This window comes from Aspergillus brasiliensis, assembly GCF_001889945.1.
Source record: "Aspergillus brasiliensis CBS 101740 unplaced genomic scaffold ASPBRscaffold_19, whole genome shotgun sequence".
NCBI classification, from domain to species: Eukaryota; Fungi; Ascomycota; class Eurotiomycetes; order Eurotiales; family Aspergillaceae; genus Aspergillus; species Aspergillus brasiliensis.
Window position 1 is genome coordinate 445978 of NW_027137460.1, and position 25952 is coordinate 471929.

Sequence of the window (25952 nt, forward strand, 5' to 3'; positions counted from 1 at the left end):
CTGCTCATGGATGAAGCCATCTCTCCTCGTGGCTTGGGATGGCGTTTGGAGTTTGATTTGAATACCACACGCTCGCATGAGATAGCTTGGGGCATTCCGTCGTGCTGCACAGGCTAGTCGTAGTATTTTTTTCATCCAGGAGTGATAGGAAGAACCGGCTCATTCAGATTAATTAGAATCTCTGAGCCCACGGTATCTACCAAGGAAAGGAAAGATAAAGGAACTACAAGCAATACTGGTCTGAGATCGCCGACAGATGTACATACGGCGAAGACATAATCACCGGATGATGTCGTGATATGTTAGCAGTTGCGTCGCTCATCTAATTCAGCATGGCATCTTTTCGAGGGTAAGCAGATTACATGGAATACAAGAGATGTTCGTGAGTCCATTCATTGATTGTGCAACATCTCAAGCAGTGAATTATATACTAAATACTTTTATCCTGTACAATATCTCTGTGTCCATCATAATTACATTCCTGACATTCGGTTCTCATTCCACGTCAATTGACTTATAATCAGCCGTTGCCATAACTTTCGAATAGACCACGCAGCTTAAGCGTGGAACTTCTTACTACCAGCGACGTTGGATGGCTTAAGAAGGGTAAGGGAGTCACCAACAGTGCCATCATCACCACGAATCAACTCCCACTTGAGAGCCGTTTCGTTGAAGATGGTCAGCTTGCTGAAGCCATAGTGAACCTTGTCCAGCAATGCGGTAATGTTGGTCAAACCCTCGCCGGAGCTAAATTCGCTGTGGCTCTCAATGTTGCCGGCCATGCCGTTGATGATGTGGGTGATGGACTTGCCGTTGTGGGCGTAATAGGTGTTGTTGTTGACGATAGCGGCAGTGTCGATGGTGCCATTAGCTCCTAGGGGGTAGAGACGCTCATACCAGTGGATGTGGCTGGAGAGCAACTTGGTTAGCGGTTGACGCGGAAGGGTTAGAACAGAGGGAGAATTCACCCAGAGAAGTAGGCGTCAACGCCGTACTTGAGGAGCAGACCCTCGAACGCCTCGCGCACGTGCAGCTGATACGAGGAGTAGGCGGAACTATACATAGGACGGTGGCTCATCACGAACACCCATGGGGTCTTCCTGCGGTCCACCTTGGCCAGGTCCTGCTTCAGCCAGTGCCACTGCTCATAAGACTTGGTTTCATGAACACTGCCGTTGACGTTGCCGAACGGACCGCTGTCCGTGATGAAGGTCTCGGTCTCACTGGGGAGGGTCTCGTTGCCGGTCACATCTTCGGCAAAGTTCCACTCAGGACTGTTGGCGAAGTCGGTCTCACCGTCAATGGAGACGAAGTGGGCAAGACCATAGTCAAACGAGTACCAGAAGTTACCGACACCACCGGTCTCGGGACCAGGCATGCGGAAACGGTGTTGGTATGCAGTGAAGTTTCTACGATGATTAGCCATTACGTCTCGAGCTTCGGAGAGAGAGAGAGAGATTGTACCTCTGGGAAGGAGGGCAGCTGTAGTAGGTCAGATTGTCAGTGGGAGCGGTACCGTTGGCAATGTCGTCGTTCAGGTAAGCAGTAAGGATGTTGTGAGGACCGTCAAACTCGGCGCATGAGGCTTCGTGGTTACCAGGCATGACCATGTAGGGCATCTTGAGAGTGACATTGTTTAGCCACTGCTGCCAGAGGTCCCAGTTGGACTCGTACAGCACACTCATATCACCACCTTGCGGGCCACCTTGGTCGGGAATTTCGCCCGCGGGCAAGGGCTTCTTGTACTCGGCCGGAATAGGGCCACCGCCGGGAAGAGTAGACCCGGTGCCGTTGTAGCAGACCGGCCAGTCGTCGGCACAAGGGAGGATACCAGAATACCAGTCATCAGCGTAACTAATGTCACCTCCGTGCCAAGCAAACGCAGTTCCCTCATTGGCAGCCTTGACCAGCTGCTTGTGTGTGCCATGAGCATTGGTGTATCCCATGTCGTTCAGCACGGCGACGCTGAAAGAGCCCGGGTGACCGGCAGGACGACCCGTCTTGAAGCTGAGGACATCCGACTGGGTCGTACCGTTGGCAGCGGGGATCTGGTAGTAGTAGGTGGTGTCGGGCTCCAGACCATCGATGCTGACTTCGTGGAAGTACTGACTGCACTGGGTGATCGCCTTTACTTGGGAGCAGGAGGGGGTGCGATCGTAACTAATTCCATCAGAACACATTGAAATTCACTCACAACTGGTATACATACGTGTGGGAGTAACCCTGCGCAGTGCTGTTCAAGTTGCGAGGGTCTCTACCCCAGCGGACGGCAGGCAACTGGCCCAGACCGAAGGGGGTCTGGTAGTGAATGTGCATGCCTTTGGGGATGTAGGACAGCGAAATGACGTTGACATTGTTCTTGGGATTGGCGGTGGCCGGCTTGACGGCTGGGGGTTCAACCAGACGAGGGAAACCTTTCCCATTGCCATTGATGGTGGGATCGACCCAGTCGCCGATCGGGACGGCAGGTCCAGTGTAGGGAAAACGCTCATCGACGACCGGACGGGTCTGAGCGGCCGTCGCGGAGAGAGCGACGAGCAGGGCAGAAGCAGCAGTTCCCTTCATGGTCGCGTGCTATCAGCTGGACAAGAAGATGAGAATTCTTGGCTGATTCGGATCGATACGACGGGGAACAAGTCGGGGGGCCGCCCGACCGATATATAACCTCCGCGACCGGCATGTTTATCTGGAAGTGCGCGATAACAAACGAAGCAAGGCAAGGGGTCACACGTGTAGATAGGCCGGGCAACAATTGGCTTCGGAGGAGCCGACGGGGAGCGGCGATGCATCCATCCAGGTCGGTTATTTGCGACCGGAGGGCAGCGGAGAGACTAGACTAGTAAAGAAGCAGGGGACAAGGCAGGAGTGGAGAGCTTCAGCTTCAGCTCCATCGCCACTGAAGCCATCGCTAGCCATGCATGTGCCTGATTTCCGCCTCAGGGATTGGTCAATGGTCCTCAGGCACCCACATTCCCTGACAAGTGGAGCCTGTTTAAGCCTGTTCTTTTGATTGGCGGCCCAGTCCGATTACCCCGGCAGCATCCCGGCACGTGTTGAGGAGGTGGCCAGCAATGGGATTCCTCCCCATTTCCAACTCCTACTCCGGATTCTTCTAGAACTGGCTGAAAGTATGAGCTATCCAGCAAGTACCACACAGGCTTCAAGTCACTGATCTCGCTCCCGCATTAGCCGAAGCATGCTCAATATCCGGAGGCGCATGTCCGAGCTGAACCAAGGTCAGCCACTGCTCAGCGCACGTGGTGCCTGGCTTGACACCTGAAATGGTGGGCATGACGTCCTCCCGAAAGCTACCGGATCTTGTTTCACACGACAGGGCTGACAGGGTTATGATCCTGTTAAGACACCAATCTCGCCAGGCACGGAGCACGTGTGAGAACAAACCACCTACTGGACAGTAAGTTTACCTCACCACCCGGCGACGTGGCAATGCCATTCCCCCAAGCTTACTCTCAACGATGCATTAGATACCCCGTCATCCATGATTGGCGCCAATCCTCCCCTAATTGCCCTTGCCCTCAATACACTATATCCTTTATATTCCATGAAGACTCTTGAGTATATGACACCGAAACCCACTTCAACTTCCGCAGAGGCAATCTGCCCTCCGGCTAATTCACACACAAGCGCCTCATACACGCCCACGCCAATGCCGATAATAAGATCATGTGCGCCAGATATACGTATATTGAGCACCAGACAATCATTTAAACGAGAACTGATATACGTAAAAAGATAAGAGAGATACCTTATTGCCGCACGTGCCATTGAGTGCTACAGTGAGCGCTGAAAAATTCCTGGTCAATGTTGAAGGCGGCATCGTGCCAGTGACCTGCCATAAGGATGTCTTGCGGATCGCATTCATCTTTCTGGACGAGGGGCTGTGGACCGCGAATGGAGAGTTCGATGTCGTGGAGAAGCTACACGCACATGGCTTGTCCTTCGGCGAGGGCGATTTACGCTTTAATCGGCAAGCTATTTCATCCTATGACAGTTCCCGAGAGCACTGTATCAATGATAAATCACAGTTCCCTGGATATATTCTACCTCGCACAGCTAGCAGCAGCCATCTACCGCTGTTACTCCCAACTGGGAGATGACTTCCCTTCCTCTGATTTCCCGGCCTTCTACACAGCCCACCAAGTCTTCTGCACTCCTCCGCCTGGTGCCCCTACTACTATACCCCCTTCCTCACCGTGCACCACAGCGCGCTTCTACCGCCTGTCTGACCTCCAGGACCTCCCCGACTCCTCCTCCCCACTATGCCAGCCGCGCCAGAGGCTGTCATTTTCGGTGTCGTTTTCATAGGTCCCTACCAGTCTATGAATCATTAATAGGATCAGAATGTGACATGTTATTGAATAGGAACATCTTGAATATGTACAGCAACTTCAATCTATCACCACCCCATTCATCATTGTCCCCTTTTACTATTATATACAACATCTATACTACGCCACTCAAATCCCGAACTTGCCACCCTCCGGCACAGATAAATAAGAGCAACCCTCATAATCGCACGTATTCTGTCCAACAGGCACCCATTAGCTTTCTCCTCATCAACCCAACCAAAGAAAAAGAAAAAAATGGAGGGAGAAACCGGCACTCACCTTATAAACCTCGGTTCCCCACCAACTAAAATGTTTCGACGCCCCACTAAAATAAATCGCAAAGAAAATCACCACCCCGGCAATCGAAACCGACGAATCCAACGCCGAACTCAACACGAAATTATACTTATACCACCACTGATACACCCTCCTCCTCAGAATATACCCGAACGTCAACCCCACAACTGCCCAACTACCATAACTCGTCCCCGTCGCAGGAGGGAGGTAGTTCAAACCCCCGAGGAACAAGGGGATATGAACCCTCCGCCAGAGAGAATTGGGATAACGGCGCTTGAGGAAGTAAACCGGGATAGGGAGGACGGCGCCAATGATGAAGAAGTACAGGAGGGAGCTGTAACCGATGCCGTTGGTGAAGTAGTGGCGCGGGCCGATAGCGCCCCAGATAAGACTGGTGTTGAATTTGGTGCGCGAGAAGGGGCAGCTGAAGCCGTTGACGGCGCTGCTGGTGCAGACGCCGGAGATGTTGCCTAGACTCCAGTTTAGGACGGCGACGGAGCTGAGAGTGCCGAAGATCATGCCGACGCATTGGACGATGAAGACTTTGCGGGGTGGGATCTGCCCATCGTTTTAGTATGTTTTGGAGACGGGAGGAGGAGGTGAAGGGGGTGAGTTGGGGTTATACTTTGCAGTAGTCGCAGAGTTTCATGTCCTCAGCGAAGTAGAGACCTTTGATGGTGGTGATGTAGCCGATGTCGAAGAACCAGATGTTGGCGAGGACTTTGCCCTCGAAGACGAAGCCGGCAACGATGCGGCAGAAGATATCAATGTTGATTTTTAGGTTGGATGTCGCGTATACGATTGCAAGCTTTCAAAGTGGAAGATGTTAGCTTTTCTTTTCTTTTTTTTTTTCTCCAAACTACGACGGAAAGGTGCACCTACCGGGCCGTAGAAGACCATTGCAACTGCGCAGGCCAGTAAGACGCCATACCATCGCAATTCAACGTTCCAGTATTCAACGCTGAATATGCAGATAAACAGTGCTAGGACCGCTGCGCCCAGGTACCACAGGAATGGGACATCACGGTGCCCTGAGTTTGTGTCTGTGTGCTTCTTGTCCTGAGAGAAATAGCTGCGCACGACCTGAGGGACCCGCAGGGCACCTGCGGCTATATCGTGGCGGTTCTCGAGGATAACCCAGACGAGCAGAGAGCTCAGGGTGGCAAATGATAGACCGAACATGTTCAAGGCATAGGTTACGGGCATGTAGACCTGTATTTTTTTGTGAGTCAGTAGAGCTCGTGGAAAGCCAGCAAGATAACGTACTGGAGAATAGGCCTTGTATTTTTCAATATCCAGTTTATAGCCGGTTGCCTTGTTGACCACCTTAGACGCTTTGTAGGTTGCGCCAGTGTTATCATACACTGAACAGAAGATAATTAGTATCAAGATTATTCTTGGACAGACGGCAAGCTGCATACCTGACGAGCTTTGGAAGGGAAGGTAGCCTGTATACCACACATTGCGGTAATAGCAAGCGACAGCGACAATCCAGATCCAAAACACTAGTGAGGAGAAAACATTGATGATCGCCCACGATGGAATCAGCAGTGGTGATCCGACATAGGAAATCTGACTCCCTAGTGAGATATTAGCCTGGTCGAGAAGGGGCGGAGCAGGCTACTTACAGTCAAACGTAATAGGCAGCAAACCCATCCCACTCTCCATACCAAAAAGCTGATTGACCACCGTACTCTTCGGGTTGATCCAGCACGGAAAAGTAAAATAGCTCAGCGCTGGGAATATGAAATCCGGGAGCCAGTACCAACAGAAGGAAATGCAAAATGCAAGACTGAAGAATGCATAACGAGACATTCTCCACGTATCCTTACTACTTTTCATTAGATATTTCCTTCCAGGTATCACAGACTCATCACTTACACTCCTTGTAAATCTCCTTGAGCGAGGTTATGTAATGTCGTCGTGAGCGAAGTCGTACTTAGCACACCTGGCCAGATAAGCTCCTTAGGAGCGACCACTACGGACCGAAAGAAGCCAGCCAGGCAGAACCCGACCAGGAATGTTCCCAACGTGATCAATATCTGGAAACCCCAGCCAGCTTTGTATCCGTAAAACATCTGCTGTTCTGTCAAGACGTCTGCACCCAGCCGGACGTAGATACTAAGATTCGACATGATGTAGACTAGAACGTGCTCCTGTATGTCGGATACCAGTCAGCACAGGATGGACACCAGGAGTCCAGCGTACGATTATTCCAAGCTTACCTTCTGGTTGAACGGTCCCGGATTCAAGTTGAATCGGCTGACGCCGATGTTCACATTCCAGCTCGGAATGGTCTTTTCCCATAGCTTGCCTAGCGGGTACGCCAGAAGTAAAGTCACCGAAGAGGAGATTGTGATGGATGGTTTTCGAAGGGTGTAAAGCGTGTTCAATCCACTGGCCACAATACAGAAACCAATACCGAGGACCCACATTCTCAGCGTCAGAATGGGCTCGGTTGGGTCATCTTCGTGGATGCCAATGCCTGCCGCCCGTAGTACATCGGTCTGGGAATCTACCTCGGCTTATGGTTGTGTTAGCATCGACAACGGGTGCAGAAATTGACGCGAAGGAAAATTCGGACTCACTTCGGTCGGTATCCTCGACTGGGTAGACAGTCGCCTTGTCGAGACCGTCTTTGGTGTCGGTGGCCATTTTCGCACCAGACTCAAGAGCTGATTAAGACCAGGACCATGGAAAATTATCAGATCAGATAGGTGGCATCAGATAAGATCATCCCGGGCCGGCGTGCCTTAAATATATCCAGCAAACATGTGCCAAGTCCAACGAGCCAGGTCACCGGGCGAGGGATTATTCTGCCACGGATTATCGGCACCCACAAATCTCCCTCGGACTAGCCTAAGCCTTAGTGGGCCGTGTTTGGATGAGAAACCCCCAGCCCTATAAGGCGAATGGGTGCCTGTGGCTCCGGTGGACCCTTCGGTTTTCGTGTGCCCGCACAAAAGCTTTCTTGGCGACTTGGCCGTGCTCGAATCGAACCGAAATTTTGCAACCTGGCCAGATACTGATTCACTGGTGATGGCATGAGGGTGGGAATATGTCTGAAAGGTCTGTTTACTCTGACCACGATCGAGCAGGTGCTTTGTGTCTCAATCGACTAGGGTGTTAACACGGCCGTCCAGCGCGCAAATGAAAAACAGGGGGCATTGTGAGGGGATTGCATTTCTCCCGTGGTTCATACGGCGCTAGCGTTGTACTCGCATACTTAGCGGGCGATGAACGCCAACATCAGCGAATCAACTGAGACAAGGCGCCTTATCTGATCCCTTTTGCCCGGATGGTTGTGACTGCTCGGAACAGTACGTAAAATAGTCGCTCAGTTCCGCGGTTTCCGCGTCATATATTCCCCAAAGAGTGACTCTGGCCTGAACAGCTGTCGTAAAGGAACCGAATGCTACCAAGAAGTCCTACGACATTCCAGAGTCAAAACGGGCGTCAATTGCTGCATCCATTAATCGCCCATGAAGCTTACTCGCCGCCTCAACACGTCCAAATTTGATCTGACAGAACGCAGAAAGTCGGAATCCTTCCACATGTGACAATCATGACGGGCCCACAAACGCAGTCCTTCCAGTGAATTCTCATTTGAAGGCTAATGTAACACCCCTATTATCCCACATCTGGCGTGATGTCTCCGCGGATGTCTCTGAGTTTTTCGATCCTAGTTCGCCCCAGCCAACGGAAGACAAGCCCGGAGCCCCCGAGTTATCTTGGCGCTCGAGTTCGAGAGGGGTCACTGGTGGAGAGTGTCGGAAATGTAAGCTTAAAGCATAGGAATGTTGCAAGCAGACGGGTATCAAAATTGCCGGTCGCTCAAAAAGGACTAGTCACTTTGCACAATAGTTTCGGACGAGCCCACAGCTTCATTTGTTTTCACTTGCTTCTGTCGGCCTTAAGCCAGGTCTTCGGGGATAGTATTCGGCTCTCTTATTTTCCTGACGACTTTGCGGGTGGGACTGCGAGCATACCTGTCCACCAGATGAGAGATATCATGCCTAGGGCTTGCTGGTAAATTGTCCCATAGGACGAGTGGCTTTGCTAGAAAGGATTGTTGCTTAACTCGACTGATACCCTTCAGCCTTATGACAGGGCTGAGAAATCAAGAACTTGATTGCGTAATGGCAAATGTTCACTCTAGACCGACGGCTAGGACTGGCCAGTCAATTGTGGAGAGATCACAAAGGCGATCCGGAAAGCGGTTTACCGAGAAGCCACATAAAGCTGGAATTCTCGTAAGGACGACTAGTAAGCTGCACTATTAGATTTGGAAAGCACTGACTTCCTGCAATATTTGTCATGCGGACAACTGAGGAGGGCTTTGATGCGGTTCATCAAGTCGGAGGCGTAAAGGCGCCATCGTGTGTTGGTTTCCTGCCAGGCTGATTAACACTAGTAATTTGGAGAACTGTCATCCGCTCCATTGGCAGTTACTGTTATCTAAATCAGATAAAACCATCCATTGTTCAGTTTCACCGGAAGAGGTGAAAATGTCGCTTACATCCGAGGACAACGATGTCTGCACCGAAAGTAGCCAGATTAAGCGACTCTGGGCGAAGATAGACTTCAAGACAACACCGGGCGAGCCACAGATATGTAAAGCTTGTCACCGCAGGAGCACTATCACATGCTAATCGACATGCTGACATCACGATGTCAATCTAATCTATAAGTTATTCATCTTTCTACTCTCTTTGCAATAGTCCATCAACATTCAGGCTTATGCTACCTAACACTTAGCGCATGAATTACAATTCGTGTAGAACAATGTCTTCAATCGCAACAGAAATACAACAACCCACTCAGGCCACCTCCTTCCCCCCAGAAACATCGGAAACAACAACACACAGCTCCGCTCCCAACACACACCAAAACCCTCAACTCTTCCAACCGCATTACTTCTTCTTCTACGGTAGCCTCGGTGATCCTTCTGTCCTGACCAAGGTTCTCAAACGCCAAGACCGACCGGCCCTCCGTCCCGCGATGATAATGGAGCATGGAATGAAGATTTGGGGTGAATTTCCCGCGCTGTTGGATGGGTGCCCCGAGAAACCGATCTACGGGGTCGCGTATAAGGTGCGTTCGCAGGCGGAGGAGAATCGGTTGGCGGAGTATGAGACGGATATGTATCGGAAAAAGGGATGCATTATCGAGTTTAGGGATGGGTCGAAGGTCCCTGGTGTGACTTTCGTGTGGAATGCGGATCCGGGGATGTTGAAAGAGGAGGGGTTTGATATGAAGGACTGGTTGTTGGAACAGCAAAAAAGCCGCGGGGAGGGCGAGGTGGGAATATAAAGGGTTTGGGTGTAGGTGGTGTTCCCTCTGTGTGGCTATTGGTTTGAAGTGACGTTAGACCTGCCTATAGCATGCTGTGTCATGGCCATTTCATATCGGCTTTTGACGAAATGGTAGATCGAAGCTTCTTTTTGTTTCAATGTTGCTCCCTCCAGGCGTGGCATGCTCTGTCAGATCATCTTCTTCCTTTTTGTTGATGGTACTCTCGCCGCGTTGATGGAGTTCATCACCCTCATGCCGACTCTGGTGTAGCCTGTGCTTTGCACCGTCCACCTTCTCTTGCAATGCGCGTACCTTTCGCTTCGCTCGCGTGTAGCCTTCTATACCTGCTAAGACGGCGTACGACTTGCTGATTGAGACGTGCGACATGTCGACACCTTGGTCTTGCAGCGAATGGATAAAGGCCCGAAAGTTGGCGGCAGGGGGTCGATAATGGCCGCTGTTGATGTCAGATGAGGCACTGAGATGTAACGAGGGTACATACCTCAGAGGTGCTAGACTACGCAATTGCCCGTTCCTTATCCTGATTAATCCAGCAGCTGCAATGCGGGCACCTCGAAGAAATGAAGAGTGTTGAAAGGCCCCAGACTCTTTGATGCCAACAAAGAGCCGGAAGGTAGTATCAGCAACCTGCATTAATTAGCTACTGCAGCACAAACCACGGGGAGAAAGGACGGAGCGAAAGCGACAAACTTACAAAGATCCACATATCCTCCTTCTTCGACGACTTGCCCTTCAATGCCTTGAGGATCGTTCCCGGACTGACATGCACCAACTTCTGTCCCACCTTCGTCGCCTTATAATCATCCTCCTCTTTCTTTCCCAAAGTATCCACCGTGTCGCTAAGTGAACTATACCCGGACTCCGACTCCGACTCCGACTCCTCAATCAACGAATCACTCGACTCCGAGACAACCGGACTTCCATCATCCGTATTCCCCCTAAACCTCGGCGCGTTCTCCTCAACAGGCACCACCCCTCTCAAACTATCCTTGAACCTGGAATTATCCGTCCAAACAAGCTTCCCATTCTTCGTCCATCGGAACATTCCCGCTTCATCTACTTCAACCAAATAATTCATCCGTTCCTCACGAGACAAATACCTAACCTGCTGCCTCTCCAATTTCTCTCTCGGACACTGAGGAAGGTCTAGCCCACTGCCATCTCCGTAATCCAACCAGTAAAAGAAATTCTGGTTCGTGGGTGAATTTTTCCAATATAAATGATAGACCCGCAGATTACTCCCATGTCGGTGCTTCAAGTCCACCATTTCCAGGAAGTATTGCAAATCCATCATCTTGGCCGTAGTGCCGGGCGGAAGATCATGGTGTAGAATAGGAGAAGGTGAATCCATAGTATGATTACTGGCCGTAGCTGTCTTTGTCTCGAGGTTATCGTCATCGTCGCCCCCCGCTCGCTTCGCTACACTCACAGCGCGAAGCCAATTACGACGTGCGTTTGCCGTACTATCGAGGTCTTCAGTTGGCGCAGATGGACGGTGTAGTTGTCTCCATTCTGCTTCTTTCATGGCCTGTTATAGTGAGAACAAGAGATTTGAGCATGGTCCACAGAAAGCGTAACTAGGAACTAGTCCGGGAAAGAAGACCATACATTTTTCCATCGTGACGTCGACGCAGAGAGATCTAGTCCGCGAAGCTCCCGTCGCGTGCGGTGTCCGCGGTATGTTCTCTATAATCAGATCCATTGTTAAGAGCTTTGCAGGATATAGCGAGAGTAGAGGCCAACCTGGATGGTTTGCGCCGCCCTCACCCGCTTCTCGATGACGTCATCACCAGGGTCGCGGCGCGCAGCAGCAGCGGTAGCGGGGTCCACAGGCCCGCTGCTGCTGGCTAGGGAGGGTGCCATGGATATGAATGATGAGAGTAGATGATCTCGTTTCGAAGAAGATATTTTAGAAGAAGTGGTTAGTAAGAAGATTGATGGTCAGAAAGATCAGGTGGAAAATAGAAAGAAAGAAATGACGGTTGAAAGAGTCGATCACCTGTGCCGGGCCAAGCCTGGGCGTTGGCGGGGCACTGTAGATCTTGCGCCGCTTCAAAGTGTTAGTTGTCAACCAACCACATCAGTGGTTTTTAGGTACCTTTCTCCTATAATTAAGTATCTTCAGATTTTGGTGAATACTAGTTTGCTAGTGCTAGACGCTGCAAGCTACTATGCAGCGAGTGAGTGCTGATCATGCCAAATCGGATTCAATTCAATTCAATTCAATTCAATTCAATTCAATTCAATTCATACTCTTATACCCAATCGAGCTGGCTAGGTAGGATGCTAGCTATGCAGGTGCTTCACCGTTTGAAGCAAGAATATGGCCCCGAACGCCTGAAATGCCTCAAATTCTCAGTAAACACATGCTGCGGCGTATGTGTCGGAACCCGCTCCTAGTGTGCTCTAGGAGTGAATCCTCCGGATTCATATCGCTAGGCTATCTAGTTAGTGAATGACTAGATTCCGAGTCTGTTGACTCGAAACATGCATCACATATAAGCTTGTAGAGAGATCGTCAAGGGTCGGATCTTCAAAGTAGGAAAGGTCGTCACCGCAGCTATCTACAATTAAATATACAACAAAGCAGAGAAGAGTCACACAGCAATGTACATATATTCGATGTAACAACTAGTAAGCCAGCGTTACTACTGACCGACTAGCTGCCTGCGAGCCCATTCTTCTTTCAACGTCCACATTCTTGCTTCCAAAATGCTTGTTCCTTTCGATATGTGTATCCTTCCCTGAGTGACTCGGTTCGGGGCATGTTTGTTTGTTTATTTGTTTCATTCTTTACTCCGTTCCGGCGCCTTCGCCGGCGTGGGCCTATGTAGGGATTGATGAATAAGGTTGCATGATCTTCTCAGGTTAAACGGTCATCTATAATGAAGGTATATCTGGTATCATACTTCCCACACTTAGATGGTGGATCTTGCCATTCATTCTAGGGTAGGCTCCACTTAGCACTCTCCACTGCCACAGACCCCGCGATATGATCTTCCTACACCTAGCTAGTGATGATCACAAACTACACATCATTGAGGCAGCTTATGCTTCAGAGATATGCATGATCTTTCTACACTCATTGTTGGAGGGTAACGAAAGCCTTGACACCCCAGAGCCAATGAGAAACGTCATATAAAGTACTTAAGTATCTGGGTGGCTATCTAGAGTACGAGCTGTATTCTATCCAATGTCAGACTGCTACAATAGCAATATTTGTCGGAAATTCACGTTCATTTTATCGCGGCACATCGTTGTGCAGATTGACATAAGCAGTAATGCTTTAGCTAACTAATGAGTGAAAAAAACATTGCTTATGTTGAATGCCTCCGTGAAGTCCAATATCAAGCAAACTTGATGGTAACGACACCGTGCGCACTAACATCCACTGTAGCGACACCGTTGGCGACATGAACCGTAGTCGAGGCCACTTTGTGAGAATTGTCGGTCAACCAAGCGGTAACGGATGTCTTTCCGCTGGGCACTGAAATCTCGGCAGTCTGTGACGTCGAACCACTGTTTGTAAGGACGGCAATGACGGAACCATCGGGATTCTTAAAAGCCCCGATAGTAACATCATCCAGGGAGCCAGTTGTAGAGACACGGTGAGCACCCGGACGGATGAAACGGGACCACATAGTAAATGCATCAAAGATAGTAGACGGGAATGCATCACCGGTGGTTTTGTCCACGTCAACAAGATGGCTGGCGGATTGGTACTGGTCGATCTCAAAGCCTTCCCAGAACAGGTACGCAGACAAGCCAGCATCAACCATTCCAGTCGCTATTTTCTTGGCCCAGGTCATGCCTTCGTTAGTGGCGCCGTCTTTGTACCAGATCGTGCTGAAAGGGTGGGAGCCGTCGCCGGCTTCGGTAATCCAGGTGTGCAAATCTGTTTTGAGCGGGGATGTAGCATCTCCACTGTATTCATGAGAGGTAATGGCGCCTAGGTAGCTCTCCATACCGGCAGAAACGAGGGCGTCTGTGTATGTGGTCTGCTTTGGCCAGCCGGTCGCATCGCAGCAGGTGATATTGACATCTAGGCCAGCCTCCTTGACAGCTTTGGACAGGATGGGGATGAATGAAATTGCTTCCTTGGCATCCTCACTGATCTGCATCTGCGAATAGCCTGGTCTTAGGGAAGGAAGAACGCTCTTGGTCAGTAAGAGGGTAAAAGCTAATCCGCCTGTCTAGTACAGTTCTAGGGTAATGTAGTCTACTCACTCGTAGTCTGGCTCATTCAAGAATCCTAGGTGAGAGATAGAAAGCCCGGCTTTCTGATAGTCCTTGACGTATTGCACGAGATAATTGGCATAGGCTTGTTGCCAGTCTCCGGTGCTGCAAGTGTGACCGGGAGTGCCGCAGAGGTAGCTGCGCAATCGTATAGAGCATGTAAGCATCATTCGTATCATAGGATAGGAGTCAAGGTTGTCCTAACTACATACCCAGGTTTTGCCTCATTCCCACTAGTCTTCATAAAGCCGGGCGCACTCCAGGCATCCGCATAAATGGTCTTAACTCCATAACTAGCGGCCTGTTTGGTAAACCATACCTGTCCCTGATCATCATCGTCCCACCGGTAAGTGGGTGATTTAGAAGGTGATCCGGGACTGTTTGGCTCGATTGTGGTACCCGAGCTCGAGGGGATGTAGTTGCGAATGATACTGAACCCAGCGCCAGTATCGGTACTGAAGAGAAGATCAAGAGCTTGCTTTTGAAGACTGGTGTTGGCAGCCTTAAACTCCTTAGCCCGTCCGAATGCTTGAGAGAATCCGAAACCATCGATCTCCTGCAACTGCGACCCAGGGTTGATGCTGATAGTTGATCCACAGGCACGAGCTGCACCGTGTGCAAGGAACAACAATAAAGCTGGCTGGAGAGTCTTCATCGTAGGAGGTCTCAAATTGAACGCAGATAAAGAATGAATTTTGCTGTTGTTCAACAAATTTGATATTCTTCGTCCCAGCACCAGTTGGTCGCGGCCTTAAATAGTTCTTCAGTGGCTGCGAAATGCACCCTTGAAAGCCTTGATTGCACTCAACGGCATCTCTCCACATAGTACTTAATTTCCAAGGTAAGTATTAGCCGATGAGGTATATCGTGTGTGCAATTGCGTGGTTGAAGCGATAATTCTCCGACATCCCTGTCCTCCGTATCCACTGCTATAAACCGTTGGAAATTCAGGGGATTAGTGGAGCAATGCAGAGTAGTGAAACGCTCCAGGATGAAATATAGCACATTAACCCCATCGGAGTTTGCCCAACCTGTGCTTGGATCCGGGTAAAACGGGTCGGCAAGTGCAGATCAATATGGATAAATAGCAAGCGTATTTATCTTAAGGCTATGCTCTGAAACTTAGCCTGAATATCCAGTTGGACTGACTTGTAAGTGATTAGTGAACGCAAGGTGTGATGAATTTGTGATTACTCAAAAACGCGAGGATGAAACCAAACCCGACAGGGATGCTTACCTCTTTTGACTTACTCCTTCTGGGTCCACACTGGGTAACTGTGGCGTTTTGGCAATCCCAGTAATCAATAGCGTTAATATTATAGGACGGCAAGTCTATCCAAGTACCATCCGACGTTATTAAGGGGGTGGTCAAAAGAGAGTTAACGCTTTGCAGGTACCATGTACCCGGCAGGAAAGATATAAGCAAAATATGAAACGTACTACTAAACTTGGCTACCGTACTATACTTGTCATTAACCAGTGACTGGTGGATTCACCCAGCTTCCTCACTGAGGTTCCAGAATTCCTCGTTTAATATGGCCCCGCTGGTTCCGAAGTTTCGAGACGTTGGACTTTTGGAATCGGGTTGCCTTATGGCACGCAGCAGATACCGGTAGGAGGTGATATATATCAACAGGACCTCTAGCTAGATATATTTATTCTTCGTTTCCTCCCCAGTCTTGATACTTTCCTTTAAATAGTACAGTTTAATCGGAGATTTTCTCACCTATAGCATTTGCCTTATCGGATATTGGGCGCTTGGCCCATCGTGTGGAGATAGCGGCCGCAGGGCAAGTCTGAAATCCAGCCACTTGGCCAAGCCACAGAACCCAATGGCGGCACAGAAACTTATGATTAAATGGAGGGGACTCCGCGGTGCGGACAATGCGGCCGCAGGGGTAGTCTGAAGTCCAGCCATCTATCTGATCAGGCCATAACAACCCTAGGAAGACACGAAAACCCATCGCTTAACAGAGGTACTAGTGCAAGTAATACAGGAATATGAGTGGCTATACCAGGGCAACAGGATCTCTTACTGGCTCTTGTGTCACACAGGCTATTATACTTAGCCCTATCATAACAGTGACTTATTAAGCAGTGGTTTTGCGAATATACTATGGACGGAATTCCTTTTTGCCGGTAGCGGTGGCGTAGTGGTAAGCGCTCCGAGGCAACTTCCAAAAATGCGGGATTGGTCACCTTGCTTTTTGGAGGTGGTGGGTTCGATTCCCATCGCCGGCACCACATTTACCACAACAATGGAATTCGTTCCCACAATAGTATCCAACCCTTCCCCTTATGGCAAGGTGGAGAGGAAGAGAAACAATCACAGGCCTCGGCGAGGCTCCAAATTCGTCAGGAAAGCAATAGTTTACAGCAAAGACATGTATTTAGAGAGATAGCTCCATAGTGGATACTATCGGCTACTAGGGAACGAGTGGCTCGAGATACGTGACCAAAGGAAGAAACGTGGAGCCAGAGGGAGAATGATAAGGTGGCCTCAGATCATGTGACCACCACCATTCACACATCCCCCTGGGCACGAGACCCTGAGGCATTGTAATATTATTTTGACTATCTAAGTAGTGAGCTATGATATATAACTTGTCTCTAAGCTTGCTTGATAAGGTAGATCATGTGGCAGAATTCCCAATAATTAGTAGTGTTAAGGGGTTTTATCAGCCCATCTACAGGATTCTCTGTGCTATTTATATATATAAGCTTCAGTAAGCCCTCTTTGTAGCAATCTCTAACAAATAGTAAGCGATTATCAATCTAGTAATTATTTGGAGCAAAGGTTGGATTCTCTATAAGTAACTTCGCATTAGCTGAATTGGTGAAAACTGGAATTATTTCTAGAATAGTAAGGCTAAGTGCTTGTATAAGCTTCTTAATCCAAAGAGCCTCTTTAATAGCTTTATCAAGTGCAATATACTCTGCTAGAATTGATGAACTTGTAACAATTATCTACTTCTTACTACTCCAGGATACTGGGAAACCCGCATAAAAGATCATGTAGGATTCTATAGATTTCCCATCCGCATGGTCCTGGAAAGCAGCATTAATATAGACTTCCAGTGTTGCTTTATGATCTTGGGCGAGTGTTAGAGTAAAGCAATTACCCGCTAAGTAGCGTAGGAGGTTCTTTACCACTACAACATTAAATAATAAAGGTGCATGGCTTTGGCGCTGAAGACAGAAGACAGCATGTGTTATATCTAGCCATGTCTGTATGCTTAGCCAATTCAATCAACCTAATAATCATACATATCGTTCAACATCCTCCCAATCAAAACTCGGGTCCTCCGGGCGGTGGTTCCGATAGCCAGGGTTCATAGACGTGTGCTGAGGCAAAGACTCATCCATTTAATATAAAACTAGCAGGTCCTCTGTGTAGGAATGTTAACTAAAAGTTATTATCCCAACTCATTAATCCCTAGTAAGTGTGCTACCTAGGAACCGTGCTAAGGATCCCAGGCGCTTGACCTTGAAATACTGAGACATATCATTGCAGATATTATCAATTTCCATAATAGTCTGGTCAGCAATGATGAAATCATCAACATAAACGATAATGATTGTAGGTCTGTGGAGATAGATATACGGATCCTCTGCAATTGGCTTGAATTCCATTTTCTGGAGTTGCTGGTCGAGCTCCTTATTCTAGAGGTGGCCTGCCTGTTGTAAGCTATACAACGCCTGTTGAAGGAGGCAAACATGATCAGTGTTTTGTTCAAAACCTGTGGGTTGGCGCATGTAGATTTTGTGGTTATCAACTGCGCTATGTAGAAAGGCAGTTATGATATCAACTTGCTCCTATGCTAGCTTGTGGATAGCTATCGCGGTCAGTGCCATTTTTACTGATGATTCAGAGGCAACCGGGGTATGTGTTGTATTAAAATCCTCTTCTGGCTTCTGGCGATTTCTACATACGACCCATCGTGCTTTAAAGTGAATGATATAGCCATCAGTATCCTCCTTTAGGGTATAAACCCACTTGCCGGGGAGTATGTGGGTACCCTGCTGTTTTGTAGGAGGAACTATCCTGTAGACTTTTATGTTAAGCAGGTTCTGGATCTCCGCGGCCATGGCCTCGTGCTAAAGGTCCGCGTGGGGTGACTTCATTGCCGCTTTATAGGATAGGGGAATCATGATATCAGTGACCCTCAGTCCTGGTTCAATGGCTAGGTATACCTGATTGTCCCTGTACCATTTTGGTGGGACTCCCTTAGTCGTGCGTGACGACACGCGTTGTTGTGTTTCTCCAGGGGGACCCTGGGGTTCATCGTGTATTGGTTCCTGGCTTGTTGTAGGAGGTGCGGGAGCTTGGCCTGGGGCTTGACTCTCTGTATGTGCCGGTAGGGTCGCTTGGGGTGTTGGGGTATGCGGAGAGTCAGGTACTGTAGGTTGCTATCTAGAGTGTTCCAGACCTCTGCTTGATGGAATAGTGACTTGTTCACTAAATAAATGATTCTATCTTTCTTGTCTCCGCAGGGGCTCCGGTACCAAGTGTAGGAATTGGTTGAACCTTAGCAGTGCTGGTTAGAGGTATTGATCTTGCTTGCGCAGAGCTTGTGGTATTGGGAATAGGTAGGATTGGGCAGGTATTCTAGCCGGTTCCAATGGTTCACTTGGGGGTGTAGTTGTTGCAGGTTCAGGATGATCAACATCTATTGGTTCAGGACCGTCTATTTCCATGGGATTATTTAGGATGTTTGATAGAGGTGCTAGAGCCTCTGGTTGACCCCGTCGAGATAAGTAATGTGCAGTAATGGTTGGAGACTGGTCCCCTTATCCAACATACTCCTGTATAGTTGATAGCCTGTATCCCTCAGGTGGTTGTATTCGGGGTGCCCGGGGTGCAGCTGGTGTCCTTGGTGTCGGAGATAGGGTCTGCACTCGGCCCCGTATTGGTGATTCTGGAGCTGCTGGCGTGGCTGGTGGAGCCTGCGGAGTTGGGGCCCTTGGGGCTGGAGCTGCAGGTGGGATTTGTGGTCTAGCAATCTCCTGCTCATCTCGTTGTGTAAATGAATGGTAGTAATAGGTTCCACCCCCCATAGGCTGTATAGGCTTTGGGGCACCCCCTGTAGGGATAGCTTGATCTGGTTCATCCCTATCTTCCTTGTATGTCCTTGATTCAACAAACTTCACGTCCCGGGAACGATAGATTCGGTTATTCTCTGGGACCCAGACCTTGAAAATATGACCATGATCGCCTTCATATCCAACTAAGTACCCGATGTTCGCACGGTCTGCCATCTTCATGGATTGGACCCGGTCGGCTTGTGGTATATGAATATAGGCACGGCATCCATACACCCGTAGGTAGTCAAGAGGGGGTTTTGGGTTGGGAATCCCATAGTATTCACGCCATTTTTGAACTGGAGACTTCCCGCTTGAGTCATTAGCATGAGAAAGTCGGTTGATTATCATATTTGCAGTAGAAACTGCGAATAGCCAGAGCTCATGCGGCAAGCCAGTATCTATAATCATGGCACGGGCAGTCTGGTTGATATAGCCGCCATATTATTCAGAGGGACCATTGGCTTCTAGAGTGTAGGATAGAGTAATAGTAACCTAAATACCTTCCTGTTCAGCCCATTTCTTAAAGCCTTAGAATTCTCCACCTCTATCAACCCTCCAACCTCATATATTGTGTCCTGTCACATTTTTATGTTGTCTGTTGAAGTTGATAAGATTTTACATTGCATCAGACTTCAGTCGGAGAAATCTGACTTCTGATCACTGGGTTGCAGGATTAACCATAATAAGCGTGTAGAGGTATCTACCATAGCCCATTAGCTTTATTATTTGTAGATCTGCAGTCCATAAGTCCGTTGGGTCAGCTAAGGTAGTAATTAGAGTTCAAAAGACCTGGTATTTAGATTTAGCTCAAAAGCATACATTGCAATCAAAGCTTGAGGAGCCTTCTATCTGAATCTCTTCATATACTACAACTATTACTTTTAGTCTAGGAGTTCCTGCATGTCCTAATCACCTATGTAGTAGGTATGGGTCTACTTTAACTGTTGCAGCTTAAATACCTGTATCTCTAACAGTCCTAATAAAGGGAACATTATACTTCATATTAAAGTAGGCAACAATCTTGTGCGTAGCAATCTCTTGGATTGTCCAGTCTGGGTATAACCAGTATCCATATATCTCCTCGATCCGGCCCTGGCTCAGGATGCCAAACTGCATGTCTGGGTTGTAGTATGCTTGATCTCTAATTATTATAACTTGACCATGTCCAGCATCAAGCTTAACTAATATTGTTCCAACTCCAGTAGCCTGCCCCTGTCCAGCGTAAGAGGTCTTGTACCTGTATAGTTTCTCATCAGGGCGGAAGTCTCGATAATCAACAAATTAGGTGAGGTCTGGAGTTATATATTGACTGGCTCCAGTATCCCATAGCCATTCAGACTTCATAGTTGACCTGGGTGTATTAATTGCCATACCAGAGAATTGGAAGGCATCATCATAGTTAATAGCGACATTGGATTATGCAGGTAATTCTAGATGAGAGGGCTGATTATTTACTCTAGCTATTGGAAGATTCAGGACAGTCACAGTTTAGGTTTAGTTCGCCTGTCGACTGTATTGGTAAGCAAAGATTCCTGATTGTGGGCGCCATTTCTTCCATCATTTGGCCGGGACTAGGTACGCGCATATTAAGACATCATGTGGGTGTTGCATACAGTAAGAGCAAAATCCCTCTGTACGTGCGGGCTGGAATACAATCCATTGCTTAACCCATTCATCCCTATTCATCTCTGCGGGAGGCCAGCGTTTGTGATCTTTAGGAACATTGGTTGGTTTATTATTCCAATTTTAATTATTTAGCTTGCGATTACCCTATTATGTGGTATTTAGTGGGCTTATCATTATATTTACAGAGACATCATCTGCCTCAGCCACTGTTTCAGCTTTCTCAGAGGCTTCAACACACAGTTCATAAAATTAGGTATCAGTGAACTTATTGTTGTCATAACCATCCAATTATTTCTCAATTATATCACACCATCCTGGCATATCGGCGCGTATGTTTGTAAGCAGTACGATTGCTGCAAAGCATGCTGGATAGCCACAAAGTAGTCGTTGAGCAAGGTCGAAGGTTTCTCTGAAATTGTCAATATATTGGGAGACACTGGAGTACTCGGCGCGTCGCATCTTGTACAGCTTAGATGCTACTATCTTGTGTTTATTGAACCCTTTGCCCAGGACTATCTTCCGTATCTCATCATAGGTTTCATCCGCGTAGTAATTTCTTGCGTTTTTGCTTCGGAGCTTTGTTGAGATGTCCCGTGAGATCTGACTAGTCAGCCAGGAGGAGATAAAATCACTCCAATCTTCCCAAAACTGATAGTTTGGGTTTGTGGCTAGTGGTCGGGGTGTTGATATATTAATCATAGGCGCATAGTACAGGACCCGTAGTTTATTATATACCTCAAACTGCCAGGCTTCAAAGTCTTCTTTTCCTGTCAGACGATCTCTAAGGTCTGGTAAGATATTGGGTGGTGCTGCAGTCAGGCGCCTTCCATTCTGGTGCATTTGGTCCTGGATAGCTGGTGGCGCGTTCGCCTCCGCTGGCGGTAATGGGTTGCCCCCGATTGAGGCCATTTTGTATTGTTTTTATTGGCTTGGATTGGTTCGGGAGTCCTTGGTTCGTTCCAGACGCGTCTTGGCGCCGGGTGGTTATCTAACCAATCAAAATCGGTTTAGATTTAGTAGTTCTCGATGAAAATCGATGAAAATTGATGAATTTTGATGAAATTTTGACGTATCTGGTTGACTTTTTCGAGCTTCCGGGCTCATAACCTATCGGCTACTAGGAATGAGTTGCTCGAGATACGTGACCAAAGGAAGAAACGTGGAGCCAGAGGGAGAATGATAAGGTGGCCTCAGATCACGTGACCACCGCCATTCACACAATACATGCAACTAACTAACTAGCGTTAGTTAACTAGTTAACTGATTCGCATGAGTCATCTCCTGCGACTTTCCGGCAGTGTCAAAGCACCTCCAAACAAAGCCGGCCGACCGCGAACAGTAACCTCGCCTATGCTGGACGCCCTTTGCGAGCATCTCCTTACGAAACCGGATCTGTATCTGGACGAAATGGCTGCTTTTTTATGGGATGAATTCGAGACTGTAGTGACAACCGCCAATCAGGAGTGCGCTCAAACCCGTTGGATGGTCTAACAAAGCAGCTCGTCGGATTGCTGGAGAGCGTAATGCGGACTTACGGGACTGTTATTTTCATAGCATGTCTGAATTTCGTTCGTACCACCTTATTTATGTCGATGAGTCGGGATGCGATAAGCGAATTGGCTTCAGGCGAACGGCGTGGTCCCCTGTTGGAGTAACACCGGTACAAATCTCTCGGTTTCATCGCGGACAGCGATATCAAATACTGCCAGCGTATGCCCAGGATGGTGTTATGCTTGCCCGTGTGTTCCAGGGATCTACTGATGCATCCATATTTGAAGATTTTGTAGAGTAGCTGCTTCATCATTACGGGAGGTGGCCGGAGCCCAAATCTGTGCTGATAATGGACAATGCATCATTTCATCATACCGAGCGCGTGGAACAGATGTGCAGCGACGCCGGGGTGAAGTTGCTGTACCTGCCTCCATACTCACCAGACCTCACTCCCATTGAGGAAATATTTGCAGAGTTAAAGGCCTTCATTAAGCGTAACTGGAAGGTATATGAAGAGGATCCCGAGCTCAACTTCGATGCATATCTAGAGTGGTGCATTGACATTGTTGGTGCCAGGAAGCAGAGTGCAAAGGGGCATTTTCGTCATGCTGGGATTACTCTGGAACCACCGCCTCTGAGCTTGACGGGATCTACCAGTGATCCAACACCCCGCTTTTGTGTCGATCAGAACCTTGATGACTAATCGGGACAACCCTGTGTGTCAAGAAGTCAGAGTCATTATTTCAGATAATAACTATGTAATAGCTACGCCCTGATAAAATCTCTCAGAACTCAATTGTAGCTTAGACTTTGAGCTTATCTGGATAACTAACAAATGATCTTCCTAGGTTTGTCTATAGCACTTTACGAATATGATGTTGAGAAACTGGCCTTGTTGCTTAAGATTAATACATATCGGCTACTAGGGAACGAGTGGCTCGAGATACGTCACCAAAGGAAGAAACGTGGAGCCAGAGGGAGAATGATAAGGTGGCCTCAGATCACGTGACCACCACCATTCACAATACGCACCACTTCCTCTTTTTGCTTTTTATACGTTCTCGAGGCCATGATTGGCCCTCTAACCGCGACAGCCTCCCAGTTACACGTGTCAGATGACCTTTCCAACTCCAACAATGTTTACTCCGTAATCCTGCAGTTCTAATGCCTCCTCCATCTTCTTCCGACCAAAGCTATCCGTCTTATCTCGGTAAACTCTCACCACTTTTTCATGTGCTATACAGAAAATGTCCTTCACGCACGACGACTATACGGTCGCATGGATTTGCGCCTTGCCGTTGGAACTAGCAGCAGCAAAGGCTATGCTGGACGACGTTCACCCTCCGCTTCCCCAGCCAGAATCCGACCACAATGTCTACACACTTGGGCGAATGGGCAGCCACAATGTAGTGGTGGCCTGTCTGCCTGGCGGCGTCTATGGGACGATATCCGCTACAGGTGGAGTGTCACATATGGTCTCTACCTTTCCAACTCTCCGGTCTGGTTTCGGATTGATGGTGGGTATTGGGGGCGGGGTCCCGAGCCCAAGACATGATATTCGCCTTGGCGATGTTGTGGTCAGCAGGCCAACTACTAATTCAAGTGGTGTTATCCAATTCGACTACGGCAAGACACTGCGCGGCGGACGATTCCAGCACACCGGGTCGCTTAATAAACCTCCACCAGTGTTGTTGAAGGCCGTGTCTCAATTAGAGAGTGGTTGTATGACCGGGAAAAGACCGATCAGCGAAATATTGATTGATACACTGCACAAAAGTGAAAAAGTAAGGGAAGAGTTTTTGCGACCGAAGGTCGATTGGCTATTCTCACCAACCTACGACCATAAGGATAGCGAACATAACTGTTCAGCATGTGATCAGACACAGTTAATGAACCGTTCTGAGCGGGGAACTGATGAACCTTATGTTCATTATGGCTTGATTGCTTCCGGAGATCAGGTCATGAAAGATGCCAAGACTCGCGATTCCATTGCTCGGGATCTAGACATACTCTGTTTTGAAATGGAGGCTGCTGGGCTCATGGACGAACTCCCATCACTAGTCATTCGCGGCATTTGTGACTACTGTGATTCGCACAAAAATAAACAGTGGCAAGGATATGCTGCGCTTGCGGCTGCTTCATACGCTAAGGCACTTCTGTCGGTTATTCCTACTTTTTACCGCAAGGAATCACGTGATCCGAGGAAGCCAGTTTGGATGGTCCCCTTCCGGAGGAACCCACGGTTCGCAGGTCGGGAAGGCGAAATCATCAGAATTGAAGAATTGCTTCTCCAACAGAACGGACCTAGCAAAATCGCTATCTGCGGACTAGGCGGCGTTGGAAAGACGCAGATCGCACTTGAACTGGCCTACCGCATGAGAAATCGAGACCCTAAATGCTCGATATGCTGGATTACATGTACAAGCTATGAGAGCGTGGAACAAGCCTATATGAACATCGCCTCGAAGCTTAAAATGACTGATATAAAGCCGGCAGAGGTGAAAGAAAAGGTCAAAGCTTATCTTAGCCAGGAGAGTGCCGGGAAGTGGCTTGTTATTTTTGATAATGCAGATGACATGGGAATGTGGAGCACAAACAATACTACTGATACAGTATTAACAGACTTTCTTCCTGAAAGTGAGCAGGGCCATATTCTCTTCACCACGCGCAGCCGTAAGGTAGCTGTGAAACTAGCGTCTTCCCATGTGATTACAGTCATGAGCCGAACACAGAAATTTCTATCCAAATTTTAAAGAACTCACTGGTTGAGAAGACATTGCTTAATGATCGTATTACAGCTCTAAGTCTTCTTGAGCAGCTGGCTTGTCTCCCTCTGGCAATCACCCAGGCGGCAGCGTATATCAATGAAAACAGCATTGGCCTCTCTGACTATCTTCAGCTTCTACGGGACCAGGAGCCACGTGTGATTGAACTGCTGAGTGAAGAATTTGGAGATGAAATGCGCTACAAAGACATCCAGAACCCTGTTGCTCTGACTTGGTTTATCTCCTTCCAGCAAATCCAACAATTAAATAAGCTGGCAGCAGACTATCTGTTATTCTTTGCCTGCATCAATCCTCGTGACATTCCACAGTCCTTACTTCCCCAGCCGATCTCGAATAAGGATAAAACTGATGCTCTTGGTCTTCTCAAGGCCTTCTCCTTTATTAGTGAGGGGAGCGGGGACAGTTCTCTAAATCTACACCGACTAGTCCACCTTGCGACTCGGAACTGGATGAGAAAGAACCAACAGTTCAGCCGGCAAATATTGAAATCTGCTGACCGACTGAGCGAAGTTTTCCCAGATGATGATCATGCAAATCGGCAGATGTGGCGGGAATATCTGCCGCATGCTCTTTCACTAATAGCAGAAGCTGGATTTCGGAAGGAGCAAGAGAAATACATTGATTTGATTCGAAATGTTTGTAGTTGTCTTTCTAGCGACGGACGATGGAAGGAAGCAGAAGAGCTGCAAGTGCAAGTGTTGGAATTAGACAAGCGAGTGCTAGGACCCGAGCATCCTGACACTCTTACCAGCATGTCCAATCTGGC

The 25952-nt window shown here is 48.4% G+C and overlaps 7 protein-coding genes across 7 annotated transcripts; 3 read left to right on the forward strand and 4 right to left on the reverse strand.

Moving 5' to 3' along the window:
- Positions 1–362: 362 nt before the first annotated feature.
- Positions 363–2815, reverse strand: ASPBRDRAFT_48754 (purple acid phosphatase family protein). Its single transcript, XM_067626155.1, has 4 exons — positions 2210–2815; positions 1465–2160; positions 969–1409; positions 363–909 (listed from the first exon to the last, which is right to left on the reverse strand). The coding sequence occupies exons 1-4, from the start codon at positions 2563–2565 to the stop codon at positions 558–560; spliced, it is 1845 nt and encodes a 614-aa protein (XP_067474047.1). The 5' UTR covers positions 2566–2815; the 3' UTR covers positions 363–557.
- Positions 2816–3124: 309 nt separating this feature from the next.
- ASPBRDRAFT_48755 (uncharacterized protein) lies at positions 3125–4587 on the forward strand. The gene is made up of 5 exons (XM_067626156.1): positions 3125–3284; positions 3362–3415; positions 3486–3701; positions 3754–3988; positions 4047–4587. The coding sequence occupies exons 3-5, from the start codon at positions 3500–3502 to the stop codon at positions 4324–4326; spliced, it is 717 nt and encodes a 238-aa protein (XP_067474048.1). The 5' UTR covers positions 3125–3284; positions 3362–3415; positions 3486–3499; the 3' UTR covers positions 4327–4587.
- Positions 4440–7753, reverse strand: ASPBRDRAFT_188255 (uncharacterized protein). The gene is made up of 10 exons (XM_067620122.1): positions 7235–7753; positions 6872–7170; positions 6528–6802; positions 6275–6477; positions 6068–6226; positions 5913–6010; positions 5529–5858; positions 5272–5454; positions 4629–5204; positions 4440–4544 (listed from the first exon to the last, which is right to left on the reverse strand). The coding sequence occupies exons 1-10, from the start codon at positions 7299–7301 to the stop codon at positions 4479–4481; spliced, it is 2256 nt and encodes a 751-aa protein (XP_067474049.1). The 5' UTR covers positions 7302–7753; the 3' UTR covers positions 4440–4478.
- Positions 7754–9431: 1678 nt separating this feature from the next.
- On the forward strand, positions 9432–9959 carry ASPBRDRAFT_137228 (gamma-glutamylcyclotransferase family protein; the record flags this gene model as incomplete). Its single annotated transcript, XM_067618872.1, has 1 exon — positions 9432–9959. The coding sequence occupies one exon, from the start codon at positions 9432–9434 to the stop codon at positions 9957–9959; it is 528 nt and encodes a 175-aa protein (XP_067474050.1).
- A 3117-nt stretch (positions 9960–13076) lies between these two features.
- On the reverse strand, positions 13077–15343 carry ASPBRDRAFT_163218 (uncharacterized protein). Its single transcript, XM_067619513.1, has 3 exons — positions 14411–15343; positions 14190–14336; positions 13077–14099 (listed from the first exon to the last, which is right to left on the reverse strand). The coding sequence occupies exons 1-3, from the start codon at positions 14851–14853 to the stop codon at positions 13310–13312; spliced, it is 1380 nt and encodes a 459-aa protein (XP_067474051.1). The 5' UTR covers positions 14854–15343; the 3' UTR covers positions 13077–13309.
- A 5841-nt stretch (positions 15344–21184) lies between these two features.
- Positions 21185–21998, reverse strand: ASPBRDRAFT_366669 (uncharacterized protein). The gene has a single exon (XM_067623559.1). The coding sequence runs from the start codon at positions 21816–21818 to the stop codon at positions 21198–21200; it is 621 nt and encodes a 206-aa protein (XP_067474052.1). The 5' UTR covers positions 21819–21998; the 3' UTR covers positions 21185–21197.
- A 1649-nt stretch (positions 21999–23647) lies between these two features.
- On the forward strand, positions 23648–25950 carry ASPBRDRAFT_97680 (uncharacterized protein; the record flags this gene model as incomplete). Its single annotated transcript, XM_067629543.1, has 2 exons — positions 23648–25078; positions 25156–25950. Coding segments are annotated over 2 exons (2226 nt in total), but the record flags the coding sequence as incomplete, so codon positions are not given.
- Between the last annotated feature and the right edge of the window lie 2 nt (positions 25951–25952).